The sequence below is a fragment of the Crocodylus siamensis genome, chromosome 1, assembly GCF_052110815.1.
Source record: "Crocodylus siamensis isolate JL-2025a chromosome 1, ASM5211081v1, whole genome shotgun sequence".
Classification (NCBI taxonomy): domain Eukaryota; kingdom Metazoa; phylum Chordata; order Crocodylia; family Crocodylidae; genus Crocodylus; species Crocodylus siamensis.
The window spans coordinates 46,594,071-46,610,862 of record NC_143395.1 but is presented as its reverse complement, the minus strand read 5'-3'; the positions used below and the strand labels follow the sequence as shown (position 1 = coordinate 46,610,862).

The following is a 16,792-nucleotide window of genomic DNA, read 5'->3' as shown; positions in this document are numbered from 1 at the left end:
TTTGATTAATTTATATAATTTTGTGTCATCTATGAATTTAATCACATTTTTGCTAACCCCTTTTTCCATATATAATATAAACATAGATCCATAATCTCTCCTGTGAGTTTATGATGAAAACTGATAATTTATTACTACTTTTTGTTTCGTTTTCTAGCTTGTTTTGTTTCTATTCTGGAATTTTCATTAATAGTCTGTTGTCTCCACAGCCTTTTGAGGTGGCCCAATAAATTATATTGAAAACATTTTCCTTTATCCACAATTTTACTGGCATGCTGAAAAATGACAGTAGATAGGAAAATTATGATTTTCATCTAGTCACCTACATGTCACCTAGATGGCCATGATGTAACTATGTTTAATTAGCGTCTCATTCTTTTTCTGAGAACAAAGAATAACAATAAAATACAAGACTAAAACACAATAAGCTTTTGTATTTTTATTTTATAGAAAGCTGTTTCAAAAATATGGTTAACTATATACATTAATGCTATATACACAAATACATTTACAATATATATACAATGGCAAAATATCCTTCCATTATATTTTATACGATGGTAAACATCATTAGATGCATCCATCTGGCATGCTGTTGTATCTGCTTCTATCTTAAACCTATCTATTAGGAAATTATGGAGGCTGGAGATAGAAAAGACCTATTAGATCAGGGGCAGGCAATTATTTTGGGCAGAGGGCTTACTGAGTTTTGGCAAGCTGTTGAGGGCCACATGACAGGCAGCCCAGGGCAGATTAATTAATTTTTAAAATTTTTTAGGGGCCCCATGGGCCGAATAGAATTGCCTGGCAGCCCGCATCTGGCCCCCAGGCCACATTTTGCTCTCCCCTGTATCAGATCATTTAGTTTATACCCCTGCCCATGCAAGAATCTTTTCCATAGTGCATTTAGTAGTGCTGTGTCTTATAAATAGGGCTAATAGCACTCAGTACTCCCCTTAGATTATTTTGCAGCCTCATGCATCAGACCTTCAATGCATTTTTTCCTGACATTAACTCTAAATATTCTCTCAATTTCATCCTATTATGTATATCTCTTTAACCAGTCTAAATAATTAATTTGTGTCACTCATATTTCCATCCTTCAAGTGTTTGTAGACTATTATCAGATTCCCCCTGACCTTGTTCAGGTAAACTAGAGCAGAATCCTTCATTCTCATGCTTAGCGAGAAAGATATATTTAAGACTTCCGAGTCATCTCAAAACCAATAGGAAAAAGGCCTCAAGAAGACATAATTGTGGCCCTCCAGAAATGTCTCAGACCTACATTCTCTCCCCTGAGATAAAAGGTACTCTTGCATCTATTCTTGCCCACCTACAGTCCTATTTAGATCAGGGTGGTCTGATGTTTTAAAATACTTATTCCAGGGAGCTGGTATTACAGAAAACAGGCTTAGCCAATCACCTGCAAAACAGCATCTCTAAAAAAGCTACTTTTAGCCTACTTGCAATGCCTGCCACAGCTCCCTCCCTCTGCCCTCTATGGGCTATCTCACCCTGCTCCAGTTCTCCTCAGAGTCCAGATGATCTTTCTCTCCACACTCTCTCTAGAGAAAGTGAATCCCAGGTCATAACAGCCTACAAGTCAAAAGGAACACGACTACCTTCCCAACTCCTTTGGGGCAAAAAAGAGACTTTTCTCCTCCTTCTATTCCTCCCTTTGTAGGGCAGTTGCATCTCCCCAAAATACAACCTGCTTTCCAATTCAACAGCATCACTGAGGTCTTGTTTTCTTGCCCTATGTCAGCCTAACCCTTCATTGGATACAACCTGCATTTTATTTACTGATCATGTTTCAAATCTGTGTCCCTTTATATCATAATAAAAAAATTTCTGTTTGAAACACTAAAGATACCTATAGCAGGCTTGTCATTTGTTATCGACATGAATGCAAGGCCATAACATTTTTCTTGAATTTATATTTATCTTAAATAATGTGCCTTTTATTTGACTACAGGGGAACCTTTGTTTTATTTTGGAGCAAGTTATGTTCTGAACTACAGTATAACATGCACATATTTAATAATATCTTATATCTGAATATATTGAAGTGCCTTGAATTTTTTCTATACTGTGGGAATTTCATCAAGCATCAGAAAATTGTTCCAAAACCTCTATTCCACTTGCAGTATCCTAGCGTACTGTTGCAAGCATCTGAACACACCATTAAGTATCATTAATGCCCACCTGTTTTCTAGCATCCCCAATATCCATGGCCTTTCTGAAGTGCTGCAAGAGTTTACTTTTACTCCTTGTCTGAGTTCCTGAGATCCTGTCTGCAACCCTGGTTGGAAGGAAAAGCCAGAGAACTTCTGCCTTGGTGAGACTCCATGCTGGAAGGAGCTGGTTTGAAACTGCCCTGCTGAGCTTGCAGCGTAGGAGATGAAGGAGCCAGAGAACTGTCACCTTGCTGAACTTGCATGTTAGAGGGAGGAGCTGGTGAATCATCATCCTGCTGATCTTGTGTGCTGGGAAGAGGAGCCGAAGGGATGGTGCCCTGAGTACTGGGAGGAGCAGCAGGTAAGCCATGGTTGAGACAATTCATATCTAAACTAGGGGCACCAAAAATAGTTTTGCTGTTACTTTCTGAGCAGCAATTGGCTTATTTATTTAAAGATAACATATTTGTTTTCTTAGCAGTCTCTTTTCCCCTGTGTCTCCTTGGCCTGATGGACTTGAAATTAAGATTTTTCTCTCTGTTTCAGACCTGACTGCAAAGCACTTGTAGTTCTGAGTTGTAGTCTATATTTGATTTTATTCTCCTTGCAGTCTATATTTGATTTTATTCTCCTTGCAATACCACTGAAGTGAATTTATTGTTGGAGTAAGTTATTACTAGAGCTTTAAATACGTTTCCTGGATTCTCCTTTCCTTCATTTTGGTGATGTGTATTGAAGGAGCTGGGAATCTAGTATGTACTTCAAAGTTTTTTTTCTAATTTTGGAAAATATCTTTGCTTTGTTGGCTAAACATTTTGGAAGTAATTGTCTAGGGATATTGCCCCCCCCCCCCATTTTTTAAAGCAGTTTTTACGCAGTTGAAATGTATTAGAGCAGGGATGGCCAACAAACATGTGACGTGCTATAAGTGGTGTGGCACACAGCAGAACAGGGAGGAGACAGGTAGCACAGAGGAAGATGGGACAGGAACCAGAAAGTAGAACAGCAGGTCAGGCAGGGACCATAGGGTGGGAAACAGAGTAGCCAACTGGGCAGGGGAAAGGAACTGGAGTGGCACTCAAGAAGGGTGCAGGGCTATTTTGTGGCATGCCTGCCAGAAAGATGGTCTTCACTGTATTAGAGGATGCCTAATACAATGATTTTTTGTTTCATTTGGGGCTGCTGCTTCTGTTGTTGTTATTGCATCAACATAGACTTGTTTAAATGATCACGGAATGATTCACTTTACATGAAATGGAAAAAAAAAAACACTACAAAGAGAGAATATATAACTCTAATCCACAGAGCACTCATAGGGAACAGAGAGACCTGAACTCCAGTTCCTGTGCCAGTCAATATTTAAATATTTATATTAAATATTTACTGGAGTAGGGAGTATCTTAACCAGCAAACATAACATCATGCTTTCTTCATCTCTCTTAATGAAAATTTAACTATTCCATGGGAAGTGGAGTAGCTTCAACAAAAGGAACTGAGATAATTATACTGTAGAATATACAACTAACTACTTGGTGGATATTCCACTGTCTTTGAGAATATAAATTCAGCCCTGCTCATATACCTTCTCATATACCCCATCCTGGGTGTTTGCTCCCCATCCAGATTATGCAAAAGGAGAATGGTGCCTCTTCCTCCAGCAGCATGTTGTGATTTAGGGGTGATCAGATGCCAAGCCCTTGGCGGGCAGGGGTGGGGAGGGGTGGTGGTGTTCAGAATTGTGAATCTTCAGTGAATACAGACAGTTCTCATTAACCTGGAGCTGGGTGTCTCACTTTTTCTGGGAGCTGGGGCATAAGACATAATCTTCTCCTTGGCATTTTCTAATGGCTAGTTTAGGCATCTTCCCCCTTACAGGGCTGACTTTTATTTATCCCCTTTTTCAGCACAGAGCTGTCCCTATGTATTGTACAGGATACCTAGGTGCAATGAGTTACCGTAGGCAGGAAGCTACTTCAGCTACTTTTGTGGATCTAGCCCAATGATCATTATTTAAAGTAGCTATATAATACCATTCATGTTCGATTAAAAAATAAGAATACATGGCTCTTCCAGGTTCTGATGAACATCCACTGAAGTCAGTGGAGGCCTTCCCATGGCTTTCAATGAGCTTTAGATTAGACTTTATGTAGAATTTTTCAAGCAAAAATATAAAAGCAATTTATAAAGAAGGGTAATTTTAAATGTTCAATGAAAAGGGAAGAACTTTTTGAGAAATTTATGATAGTGCTGTATACAACTCTCCCCGCCAAGGTTTCAGAAATATTCGTATTGCTACCAAACACAGTAGGTAAGGTACCAGCAAAGTCTGTGGATTGTCAGGTCTGGATAGAGGAGATGAGTAGGATTCAGTATTCTCAACAGCGACCAAGTATGTCCATTTTTCTTCTAATGTAAGTAGGCTAAATCCTGTTTCACTTTATGTACCTAAATGGTATGTAGGTAGCCATGTTACTGTAGTCTGGGATATTTATACACAGTTTATATTTCAACAAAGTCCATGCTAGCCTACTGACCATGTTCAGTGGGGCTGCCTTGTGCCCAGGCAGCTGCACAGGGAAACAGAATCATCCAGACACATCCAGAAGGCTGGGCACAATCTGAAATTTTGGTTGGAGAAAAACCATAAAGAACAGGGGAAGGGGCCAAAGAAGGACCCTCCTACCTTAAGTTCAGTGATGAAGGTACTTGACCAAGGAGTGGGAGGCCCAGGCTTTGCTCACCAAGAGAGGAGGTTGAACCTATATTTTCTGCTTCCCAGCAAAGTGCTCTAATCACCAAGCCAGGGGGGCCAGTCTCAAGGAGGGATGAAGAGGGCCCAGACACTGCTTGGCTCATGACCTGGTGGTTTGAGTACTTTGCTAGGAAGCATGAGATACAAGTTCCACCCTCCTTTGGAGGGGGCCTAAAACCTTGACTTGGTCCTGCTCCCTGGATAAATGCTGTAACCTCTAGAATAATGAGCTAACAGGTAGGAGGGCTCTCCTCCTCTCTGTGCACACAGTGATTTTGTTTCACAAGAGAAGGCAGAATCCTAAACTGTGTACAAGTGCCAGAAACTGCAAATATATGGCTAGGTATGCACCACTTCTGCAAGTAAAACGAAACAGGCTTTAGATCATAGTGGCTGCATCTACACGAGACACTGACTGCACAGTCATTATTGCACAGTCATTTAGATTTTGCATTAAATGACTGTGTAGTAACTGGAGTTACAATGCAATAGTCTCTCCGAATGGCTTTTAGGTGATGCTGACTGCACAGTAGTTCATTACTACTGTGCAGTAGTGTCACATCACGCTTCATGCCACACAATGCTACTGCACAGTAGTAATGAGCTACTGCACGGTCAGCATCTTGTGTAGATACAGCCAGTGTTTATATTAGGCCTATATGAATTTCCAGAAGACAGAGTGACTATGATATGACATAGATATTTTTAGACTACTGTTTGAAACTATTACTGTTTTGATGTTTTTGAGGAAGTGTCTTTTGGAGAAATGATATAAGGCATATGCAATATTCTCTCAGATAACATGTACTTTTTTTTTTATTAAAACCCAGATCCTGAAAATTCAAGTGTGTATTATATGTGAGAAAAACAGTAAGAACAAGTTCTGCTCCTTACTGAGTGAAATTCAAAATAAAATCTGTAGGGATCCACAGGGAGCAGAACAATGTGCAGGCTTGGCTCCCTAGCTGCTGGTACTTAATGGGTGTGTCTACATGTTCATTAATGCGCTTTTGCTAATGCACATTAAATAAAGTGCCTCCATTATAACGTACTAGCAAAAGGCGTATTAGCCTATTTTAATATGCATTCGTGAAAGCGCATGGTTTTTTGTGATGCTTTAATGCCCATTAAAATATCCTAATGCACTTTAAAGTGCACATGTAGATGCAGTCTTAGATTCCAAGGACTCTGTGTATCTATGAACTGTTGATTGAAATGATACAACCAGTGTTGGGGGATCTTGCCGTTCATTTCCGGTTTCTCAGTATTTGGGATTAAAGTTAGGTGTTAATCTATGCTGAGAAATTCCTTGGGAATTCATTGATTGTAAACCCGTTAGCAGCAAGGACCATTTTGGTTATAGGTGTCTATGTCATATTGCTCCATAAGGGCTATAAGGTTGTAATACAAGTAACAACGGAATAAGAGAGTCAGCAGAGCATTCTTGATAAAGAACATACCTATTCAACTAGAGCAGAATATGAACAAATGACATAACAAAACTAGCATACTTATCTAACATCATTCAGTTAGTTATTGATCTGGGTCTAATTGGTAGAAGGTTGTTTCCAGTTATGAAACATGTTTGCTAGACCTGAAGTCTATGAAAATGTATACCTAATGTAGGAATCCTGTCACTTTCTGAGAGGTCTGTATGTAGCATTTTGTATACTGACTTTTATACCATGTTTTGAATTTGTGAGTATTTGTAATTGATCATAATATTTGTAATTTAGTATCTAAATTTAGTTACATATACAAAAGATACTGGTCTTTCACTGATAATATATACATTCTATAATGAAATTAGGAAAAAGGAAGAAGTTAATAGCAAACTGAATTTTTCTGCTAAAAGAGGCAATAATCCATCACAAGGCAATATAGGAGAAAGCAAAAAACACCTAAAATGAGGTACGGACCCTTTGAGGTTGCCCCTAGTAGGAGGCTGAAACTATATTGAAGGTTTGCCTTGCAAGTTTAATGGATGTGGAGATGCCATAGAAAGCAGATGTCTTTCCAGCCCTGTCCCTAGTTCAGTGTTTCCAATCTGTGGTCCAGATCCTCCTGGAGCTCCTAGAAAAGAGCTTCCCTGAGGCTGAAAAAAATATTGTAGAAACTTGTAGAAGCTGAATGGTTAATAAGGGCTGCAGATTTTGTTACATGGGTATTTTGCAGCAAACTGCTCCATCTTCATGATAATGACACAATATATATTGTTGAAAAAAAAATATCATACACCACATAATCCTTAAATGTACACCAAAAATATGGCCAGCCTATGGAGCCCTATGGTCTAGCTTGCTGGGTCTTGAATCAGCCCCCACATGCTACAGACCACAGGCGCTGGGCCTGCACGTTGCCTGTGCACACACAGACAGTTTAGCACATGCTACACGCAGCAAATGGGGCCCATCTGTGGTATGTACTACATGTGATGCCTGCACCAGACCAAACCCTACAGTGGCCCTATGTGCTGTGTGCATGCCATCTCTAGTCCTGCATTCAGGGAGCATGTGCCAGACCAGGTCTGTGCTGCATGTGATGCTTGCACTGGATCAGCCTTGCAGAATGGATATGATGTGCACAGGGCCAGATGGGTTTGATACCCCGATGTACACTATTCCAGACTTGGTAAAATTCCATTAAAAAAATGAAATGTCATGGAAAGAAACACATCTACTTGTTTTACTACAGTTTTGAAGCATCAAGACAGCTTAGTGTCTTGAAGCTATGGGGTGAGATTCTGCAACAGAATTCAGAATACCACTGCATGAACAAGACCCTTGACATGGTACAGTGTAACAGCTCTGATTTGCATCTAATTGTATTTGACATTAAAGTCAGTGCAGTCCATACTTACTAAAAAAGTAATACTGAAAAGCAGTAGAAGTCTAGCAGAGTTTCAGATGTACATGTTTGTCTGTTACACCGAGCCTACAACTGACCTGACTTTCAGTGGCTGGCACAGGTGGAAGTGGATGTAGATCTTCGGGAGGATATTTCTTTCTAAAAGTTCGACCTTACTGGAAATAGCTGTCTCTCTCTTTAAATAGATACCTTCTCTCTTGAAGACTTCCATAGCTTCCTATTGGTTTAATTTTATGTGAAAATCTATTTTTCTTTCTTCTAAAAACCCTGTCATGCAAACTGATGACTTAATTAACAACAGAGATGGGTTTAGCATATCTGGACTATGTACATACATAAAGCAACGAGAGAATAATATTAACAGGACATATGACCTAATTGTTTAATCCACCACCAGAGGGCAAAAGAACCTAATATTCAGCCCTTCTATACTGCTTTTCATCAGTAGATAAAATAGTTTACAAAAGAAAGTAATGTTATTCCCATTTTACAGATGGGGAAAATGGAGGTATAACTTTTCCAAGTGTAACAGGAGTGCTGCTTTCAGAGCCCCACTGGGTGTGCGGCTCTGGTCTCCTGTAGTGGGCCAACTGCCCGCCTAATCTCGCCTGCCACGTCTTGATCTTGCTCATAATTGATGAAGGGTTTAAAGTAGTGGGAAGCTGCCCAATCTTGTGCACCCCAATGACGGGGGCGCCGTCTGCGGCTCCTTTCCTGCCCCTACACCGCAGCCCAAGCCTCGCAGATGGTGCTGGTATGCCCTCGCTAGGGCCATAGTATCAGGTCCCGGCCCTTTGCTTACCTTCGGGGCTCCTCGATGCCCCTTCTCACTCTCGGGGCCCCTCACTGCCCCCTTGCTCTGCTCCTCACTGCCCCTCACCACCGGGGCTCTTCGCTGCCTCTTAATTCAGGGGCTCCTCGCACCCCCTCATCGGGGCTCTTCGTGGCTCCCTAACTCTGGGTTTCCTCGCACCCCCTCATCGGGGCTCTCTGCTGCCCCCTAACTCGGGCTGGGCCAATGTGCCCCCCAAACAAAGCTGTGCCCTCTTTGGCACCATTTGCTGTGCCCTCTGGGCACCAAGAACCCCCAGATTACTGGGGAGCTCCCATGAGGCCTCCTCGCACCCCTACAGCCTCACCCGGTCCTCCGGTATAACCATAAGCAAACAAAGAAATCAGCCTGCCGGCTACAACATAACCCAAAAGCCTACCGGCTTATAACCCCAAGCTCATAAACCCCGCTCCGCTCCATGTGAGCTCTACCTTACCTCCGTCAGAGTTCCCTTGCCCCTGCATCATTGCAGCCCGTCCGGGTGGTCAGGCTCCAGCCATTGCCCCGGGCTGCTCAGCTTGCCCACAGAGCTCCTGGTCCTGTGGCTGCCGGAGGGGAACTGAACTCCTGGGCTTAAGAAGGGCTAAGCTCCGCCCCTTCCTGGCTCCAGGCTTCCCCGCAACCCGCACTGGCACAGTCTTAGAGACTGGCAGTTGTGCTTCCCCTTTTCCGCCACTAGGGGCCTCTCCTGAGCCTTTTCTCCTCCCAGTCACAGGACACCTGAGAGCCCTGCTACACCAAGGTTACCAAGAAATCCAGTGCCAGACCTTACAATAGATTACAGATCTCCATGGAAGCCTGTCTGTGGAGATCATCAGGAGTCAGGCTGCACAGCTGATGGAATGAACTAGAGTAGATGCTACAACTAGAAGGATGATTCTCCATGTCATAAATCCACTTCAGACATGCAGTTCTTTTATAAGTTAATTAATATAAATTTTGTCAAGCTCCCCATAAGCAGCATGAGTCTCAATGTCATGGATCTGGAAAACCCTGTAAATGCACCAGGCTTCTGACTCTACAGATCTCCTAAGATCTGTGTAGACCTTTGAGACTCAGTTTTTGATGGCCAAATTTATGAAATTTTAAATAATTTATTAATTTAATTCATTAATTTAGATGACAATGTTTCCCTATAGTAACAACTAAATAATGTAAAATCTATAATAGATGCAGCAATCAATTTCACTTTTGTTATTTATTTTTGCCTTCTACTCCCCTCACCTACTTTCTCAAGGTGTCTAGAATGAGTAGATTTTTGTGCTGCAATGTTAACAAGGGATATTTTTCTCTTATACCATATTTGTGCAAGAATGTGAGAGGATCTCCATATTACAGATATGAATGCATATATGAAAGATAATTTTGAGATGATTTTATTTTCTCTTACTGCATAGACAGACATACATACCAGTACATGAGATGTGACTAATTTTGTTAATGACTTACCAAAAGGTATGCTTCTGAAAAGTAACTGAGTTATCTTTGCTTATAATTGGCTTCTTGGTACAATTGTTTAACTTTTGTCCCATCATTCTCCTAATTAAAGCATCATCTGTATTTGGAAACAACTGCTTTGTGATTCCTGAAAAATATAAGAGATGATATTTATAAAGCCTTCACATGAAATGGCCAAGTGAGGGAAAAATGTGTGTGTTTTATCTCAAATGCATTAATTGGGCCCACAAATTTCCAAACAAGGTTCTATTTTCTGTGTTTTGTGGCTGCTAGTTCTATCTCACCCCTGCTCATCACTTGCCTTCTCTGCTAATCCCAGTTGTTTTCTTTGGCCTCAATATTACCATTCCTGCTCTGGCAACTCACAGACCTCTCATGACCTGGACTTCCTATACTATATACTTCCTATGTTTGCTCTTTCTGTCTTCCTTTATCTCTGTCCTGTTCCCAGCCAAGCAATTCTTCTTCTATCCTGTTATCTGTTTTTATGAATTTTGACATTTCATTGCTATCTCAGACTCTGAGCACCTCTTCCCCTTCTACATTTGTTCCTCTACTTTCCCTGTCCAATAGCTTGCTAACTTCTTTGAAGCAGCAATTTACCTCCTGCTCTTATCCTCCTTAATGATCTTCTCTTCCTCCTTTGATTTTTTTTCTTCTTTTAGACATTCATCCCATTCTGGAGTGTTCTAGTTCTCATCTTCTACAGTCCTTAACACCTTGGTCTCTTAAAATCAATTGTTCTCTTTATTTGACTTCTTCCCGCCTTCACTGAGACAAATGATCATTTCCTTTCTTCCCTTACCTGTCCTGTATGTTCAACTTTCCTAAGCAGCAGTTTATTACTAGTGTCTTGACTGCCTCTTCCTCTTCTTCCATCTGGCTTCTGCCTGCTCTATGCCACCCTTACAATGTCATTAATCACCTCTCCCACCTCTCCAAGTGCTCAGTCTTTGCTGTCTTCAACACCATCAACCACCACACTGTCCCCTCATACTGCTTCTTGAACACATTTAGTTGCTCTTGCCTCATTTTTGTCTGTCAGTGTTGCCTTTGGTTATATCCTCTATCTTATCCTTCCACTCTCTGCCAGTAACTCTTGGGGGGGGGGGTCTGTCCCTCTTCTTTTTTTCCCTCACTCACTGGCACTTCCTGTCCCTACTAATGACTATTGAATGTACCAACCCTATCTGTCCAGGCTTCCTAGTTCTCTGATACAACATCACAGATGTCCTACCACTTTTAAAAAACTAAACATGGAAAAAAAATCCTGAACTTCTAATGTATTCTTCTTTAAATACTTTCCCTCTATCATTTTTGACAGCTCCACAAATGCTAACAAACAAGCATAGGGATTTTGACTTCTCACCTAACAGTAGCTACTTTCTTTATGTCATCATTCGTTCAAACATTCACCTCCTTCCTCTCCATCTTTGCTTTTAAAATGCTGGTTCATACCATATATTTCTCTCACCCCAACTATGGCAAACTTCTCTTTGCCCTTCCAAATTGATCTTTTCCTACTGCAGTCTAGCCATTTGGCAACTACCACTCTGTCATGATAAATATATTACCATCTCATTCAGTCCTTTCACTGGCCTCATGACCCTTTTGGCATACATTTCAAGATCCTCATCTTTGCTTAGGGGACTGTGTGCAGAGGTGCTCTGTCTCATATCTGACTGCCCAGTTCCAAATCCTCTCACTCTCCCTACATTCTACTTACTTTTCCTGTTTAGGTGTTTTCTCTCATCCTCCTCCTCTCTGACCTCTGGGTTTTTTTCATGTGACTCTTTCCACCTGGAATTAATTACTCTTTTCTTGTGCACCAAGCATTTCCTACCTTTAAATCCATTTCGTTTGCCTTGCTTTCTTTCCTGTGTCTTCCACATCTCCCTTCTCACCTCACTTGAAGCACAATTTAAAAATGTCAAAACTCATAACATTCAACAACTACAAAATAGACCTTATGTGATTTCTTTCCCTCTGTTCATAGAATCAAAAGATTGGAAGGGACCTCAAGGGTCATTTAGTCCAATCCCCTGCACAAATGCAGAATCCATTTTTTTTAGACCAATTCAGATAGATGCCTGCCTATCCAGCCTCTTTTTGAAAATCTCCAGTGAAGGAGATCCACAACTTCCTTAGGGCAAACTGGGGACATCTTCTCACCCAAGTCCAGAGTAAGACTTGAGCTCAAGCTTCTAGAACAATATTAAGATGCCTTGACTTCTCTGGCAGCACCCAATATTGTGCCACATAAATGTTTAAAAGTAAATATCTATAAGATGCAAAATCCACATATTAGGAACAGATATTATTTTGCTTTCTGTTGACTCTGCATTTGTAACAAAAAATAAATTAAAACTGTGAAAATATACAAAGAAATACAAATGAATATTCAATCCTAATGTTTCTTGAAACAATAACTAGAAAAAACACAGTGCCATATATATAATTATGTAAACAAGTGATTACCTATTATTTCCTGAACTTCATTCTGATTCATAGCTGGTTTTGCTGCTTTATCCTTTGAAGAGGAGGACTTTGCCCCTGTTAGACTGTGCGTGGCCATATACTCGTGTGTATAAAGTGCTTGCATCAAATCATTTATAAACTTCTGAGGTTTGCTCTTATTACAAAGGGCAATCTGCCATTTTTCAATTTTAAACTGAAAAATAAAATTGGTCATAGACATGACTGTTCCAATCATTATAAAAAAAACCAATCATATGAAACCCTACTCTTTTTAAAAGGGACATATCTGTATTTTTATTTGCAACACTTATAAAAATATTTTTTAACAGTCTGCTGGCTAGGAAACTGGCTCCAAGGCAGGACCCAGAGCGTAATAATAGATGGAACAGAGTCAAGATGGCACTTGGTGACCAGTGCCACCTCAGGGTTCAGTACTCGGACAGGTGCTTTTTAATATATTCATTCATTATTTGGATTTGGGTGCTAAATGCAGACTGGTGAAGTTAGCAGATTACGCCAAATTATGGGGGACTGTGGTCAAGCTGGAGGATAGGATAGGGATACTGGATAGGCTTGTAAGGCGGGCAGATCAAAACCTGCTCAGTGTTGAACATCATCAGTGTAAGGTGCTCCATGTGGGGAGAAACAACCCACAACATGCTTACAGGCTTGACAGTGCTACACTTACTAGCACCATAGCTGAAAGAGACCTGGGGGTTTTGATAGACCACAGAATGAACACGAGCCCCCAGTGCGATGATGTAGCTGGCAAAGCCAACAAAACACTGGCATGCATCTACTGATGCATCTCAAACAAGAGTAAGGATGTCATTCTTCTGCTTTACTTAACCTTGGTGAGGTCATAGCTGGAGTACTGTGTCCAGTAGGCCTGTGTGAAGCGGTTAGTATTTGCTTCAGATTCAGCTGATTTGGGGGACAGTGATTTGATTTGGTAATTCAAATCACTGTCCTGAATCTATTTGGCCAGATCTCCAAATCATCCAAGCCAGGCCCATCCCACACCTGCTCTCCCAGCCTGGCAATGGCTGCCCTGCCTGCCCCAGCTCCTGGCACTTTGAAAAAAAAAGCCCCAGCTCACTGGGTGCTGTTGGGTGGGGCGGCAATCTGTGCTGCCCCCCACGGGTGCCCTGCCTGGGCCCGCTCTGGCCCTTTAAGAAAAAAAAACAAACCATGCAAACCCCTGCAGTCACTGTTCCTGCTGATGAGGAGTGATCCTTGCTGGCCCCCACTGCCCTGCATCACGTGGGGGGGTTCTTCCACACACCCCCAAAACCCCGAGGCCGCTGCAGGAGTGGTGAGTCCTGGGGCTTTTCTCCGTTTTTTTTTTTTCTTAAAGGGCTGGAGCTGGGATGGGTGGGGCAGCAGTGAGGGGGCTGGAGGAGCAAGGGGAGGGTCAAGAGGCTTGTGGCAGAGCCCCCCATGCAGCGTGGGGCAGTGGGGATTGCCCCCGCCCAGCAGCACCTGGTGAGTTGGGGCTTTTTTTTAAAGGGCCAGGAGCTGGAGTGGGTGGGGCACCTGTGGAGGAGCTGGGAGACTGGGAGAAACTGGGGGGGGAGGACTTGGGGGCTGGCAGGGGTCCCCCCATGGTCCCCTCTCCCAGCCCCGTCTCCCCCGCCCCTAGTACTTACCAGTTTGGATTATGGTTGTAGTTCCCTGCTGAAGCCACCAGGGACTGCCTGAATCATCAAAGCTCTCTGAATCTTTTCTGAAGATTCGGACACCTTTTGAATCGATTCAGACTTTTTAATTAGTCCCTGTTGCAGGGCACTAAGGTGCCTGCTCTTGTAAGAGCAGAAATTGCCTGGGGAGAGAGCCCAAAGAGCCAGACAGGAGCCCAGCTGCAGGTTACCATGGCAAAAGGCTAATGAGCAAATTAGCCTGCACCTGCACCTGGTCAGCTGGCCGGAAGAGGCAGGGCCCTGGGCCCATATAAACCCCATGGCTGGGACTAGGGAGTTCAGTTCCCTGCCAGCAGCTGAAGGGGAAGAAGCCTCCAGGGTGGAATTGTCCAGAGATGCTACAACTACCTGATATGCTGCACTTAGGAGTAATGAGGTACCCTGGCCTACTAGACAGTGCCAGGGAAGATGTTGGATTCTTTTAAAAGGGGCAGAACACGCCCTGAACTTTTGTGTTATGTTATAGCCCAGGGGCTCATGTTTTGTTTGCTGTTTTATAATACCGGCGGATCATGCTGAGGCTCTTGGGGAAGGAGGAGGCCTCATTGGGGACCCACTACAGTGTGGGAAACCCCAGCACCAGTGTGGGTGCCGTGACAAGGGGGAGAGCGGATCCCAGCACCAGGGGGCACAGTTGCAGAGGATGGACTAAGCTGAGGCCGCAACTCAAGGAGACAACATTGGTACAACATCTGTGAGGCTTTGGGCATGGTAAAGGGGCGGTTTTGAAGCCACGCATCTAGCCCATAAGGCTGAGGGTGTCCCAAGAGGCACCTGTTTTGAGCGGGATCCAAAACAGGATCCAAGAACTCATGAGGTTCAGGGGGGTCCCACAGGACTGTCCAGACAATAGGATCAAGGGCAGCCTCCCTATATCATAATTACGAGCAAAGACATGGCAGGTGAGAAACAGGGTGCCTGTTGGGCTGGACTGAAATGGTCAAGGGGACCTAGGGGTATCACTGTCAGCCCTAAGGACCCCATCTCATGACAGTCTCCTGATTCGATTTGGATTTGGAGATTCTGCCACTGAATCAGGCCAAATCTCCTCCAAACTGAATCACCACCCAAAGCTTCACACAGCCCTAGTGTCCAGTTCTGGGCACCAAACTTCAGGAAAGTTGTAGAGAAGCTTAAGAGAGTCCAAAGGAGGGATATGTGTATGGTTAGCGGTATGGAGAGTAGCCTTACGGTGAGAGGCTGGGGGACTTGGAGAAGACTTGGAGGCGACTTAGTGGCAGCCTATAAGTATATAAGGGACCCACATCAAGGACTGGTAGAACAGCTGTTCACCAGGGCTACCTAGGGGAAGACTAGAACTAACTGTCACAAATTGCTAGAAGACTGCTTTAGATTACACATAAGGACACCCTCAAGTGTCCTGACTCTCAAATTACTATGAAACTATGAAACTATGAAACTATAGACTTTCCCCAAAGGTGGTACAATCACCTACTCTGGATATCTTCAAAAAACTTCTGGACACTCACCTTGCTGGGATCATCTGGCCCCAGCAGTCTCTTCTGCCCAAGTGTAGGGGGGCTGAACCTGATGATCTCAGGAGGTCCCTTTCAGCCCCTAACATCTCTGAACACGTTTTTCAAAAGTAGCTTTTGCAGTTATGTGCTCACAATTACACTCCCAAGGTGTACACACCTCAAACTTTGGAACTGCATATGCAAGATAGCTTCCTGCAGATGCATGCGAGGACTAGACTGTGGACTTCTACTCATGTTAGGGAACACTTTATCAAGCACTCCCAGCAGTTTCACTTGAAATATCAGCTTCAGTACCTGCTTACCAATAGGAGCCTTTACTCCTCAAAGAGTTCCAAAATCTAGGCACGAAATTTAAGGTATAAAATGTATAATGCATGTACTACATATAGAAATCCATGTATTAATGCTCCCCAAAACTTAGGCATGCAATGTTGAGCTATGTCAGTCTAAAGCAGTGGTCTCCAACCTTTTTAAGCAGGAGTCACCTTTGGCATTTAAAAGCAACCCAAGATTTACTGTGTGCTGATGCCACACCCCCTCCCCCACTCCACCCAGCAGGTAAGTCTGTGGGGAGGAAAGGGGGGGCAGATCAAGGCAGAGGGAGAAAAAATTATTTGGGGGTGCGCCTCCCCAGCAGGTAAGTCCCACCCAGTCAGGGCACCACTCAACGTACCCTTGCTCCTGCCTCTGCGGCACTGTTACTCACCAAGAGGGCCTCAATCTAGCCCTTGGCCCTTCTCTCCCCCATGGACTGATCTGCTGGGCTGGGGTATGTGCGTGTATACACGTGGGCACTCAGCCCCCCACCCCAGGCTTGGATCGACTCCAAGAGGCTCTGAGATCTACCGGTGGATCGACATCCACTAGTTAGTGACCACTGGTCTAGAGGCAGGGTTAGGACCAGTTAAAAAACATTAGTCTCTGTGTTGACTTGGAGAAGCAAGGGTTGATTTTTGTCACAATAGTTGTTTCATTCAATTAAAACATCATTACTGGATAATTCTTAATAGATTTCCCCAATTCTGTGC

General features: G+C 43.0%; 1 protein-coding gene across 7 annotated transcripts in view; it reads right to left on the bottom strand.

Moving 5' to 3' along the window:
- Nucleotides 1-432: 432 nt before the first annotated feature.
- BEND6 (BEN domain containing 6) overlaps nt 433-16,792 on the bottom strand; it is a 107,919-nt gene continuing 91,559 nt past the window's right edge. For 6 of the 7 annotated variants that reach the window (XM_090034369.1, XM_090034414.1, XM_090034386.1 and 3 more), the window contains 3 exons: nt 12,566-12,758; nt 10,079-10,214; nt 433-2,570 (listed from right to left, as the gene is read on the bottom strand). In XM_090034369.1, the coding sequence (XP_089890495.1) occupies nt 2,264-2,570; nt 10,079-10,214; nt 12,566-12,758 (636 nt within the window). In that variant the 3' untranslated portion in view covers nt 433-2,263. The remainder of the gene's footprint in view (nt 2,571-10,078; nt 10,215-12,565; nt 12,759-16,792) is intronic. The other variant, XM_090034423.1, reaches the window with a different exon arrangement.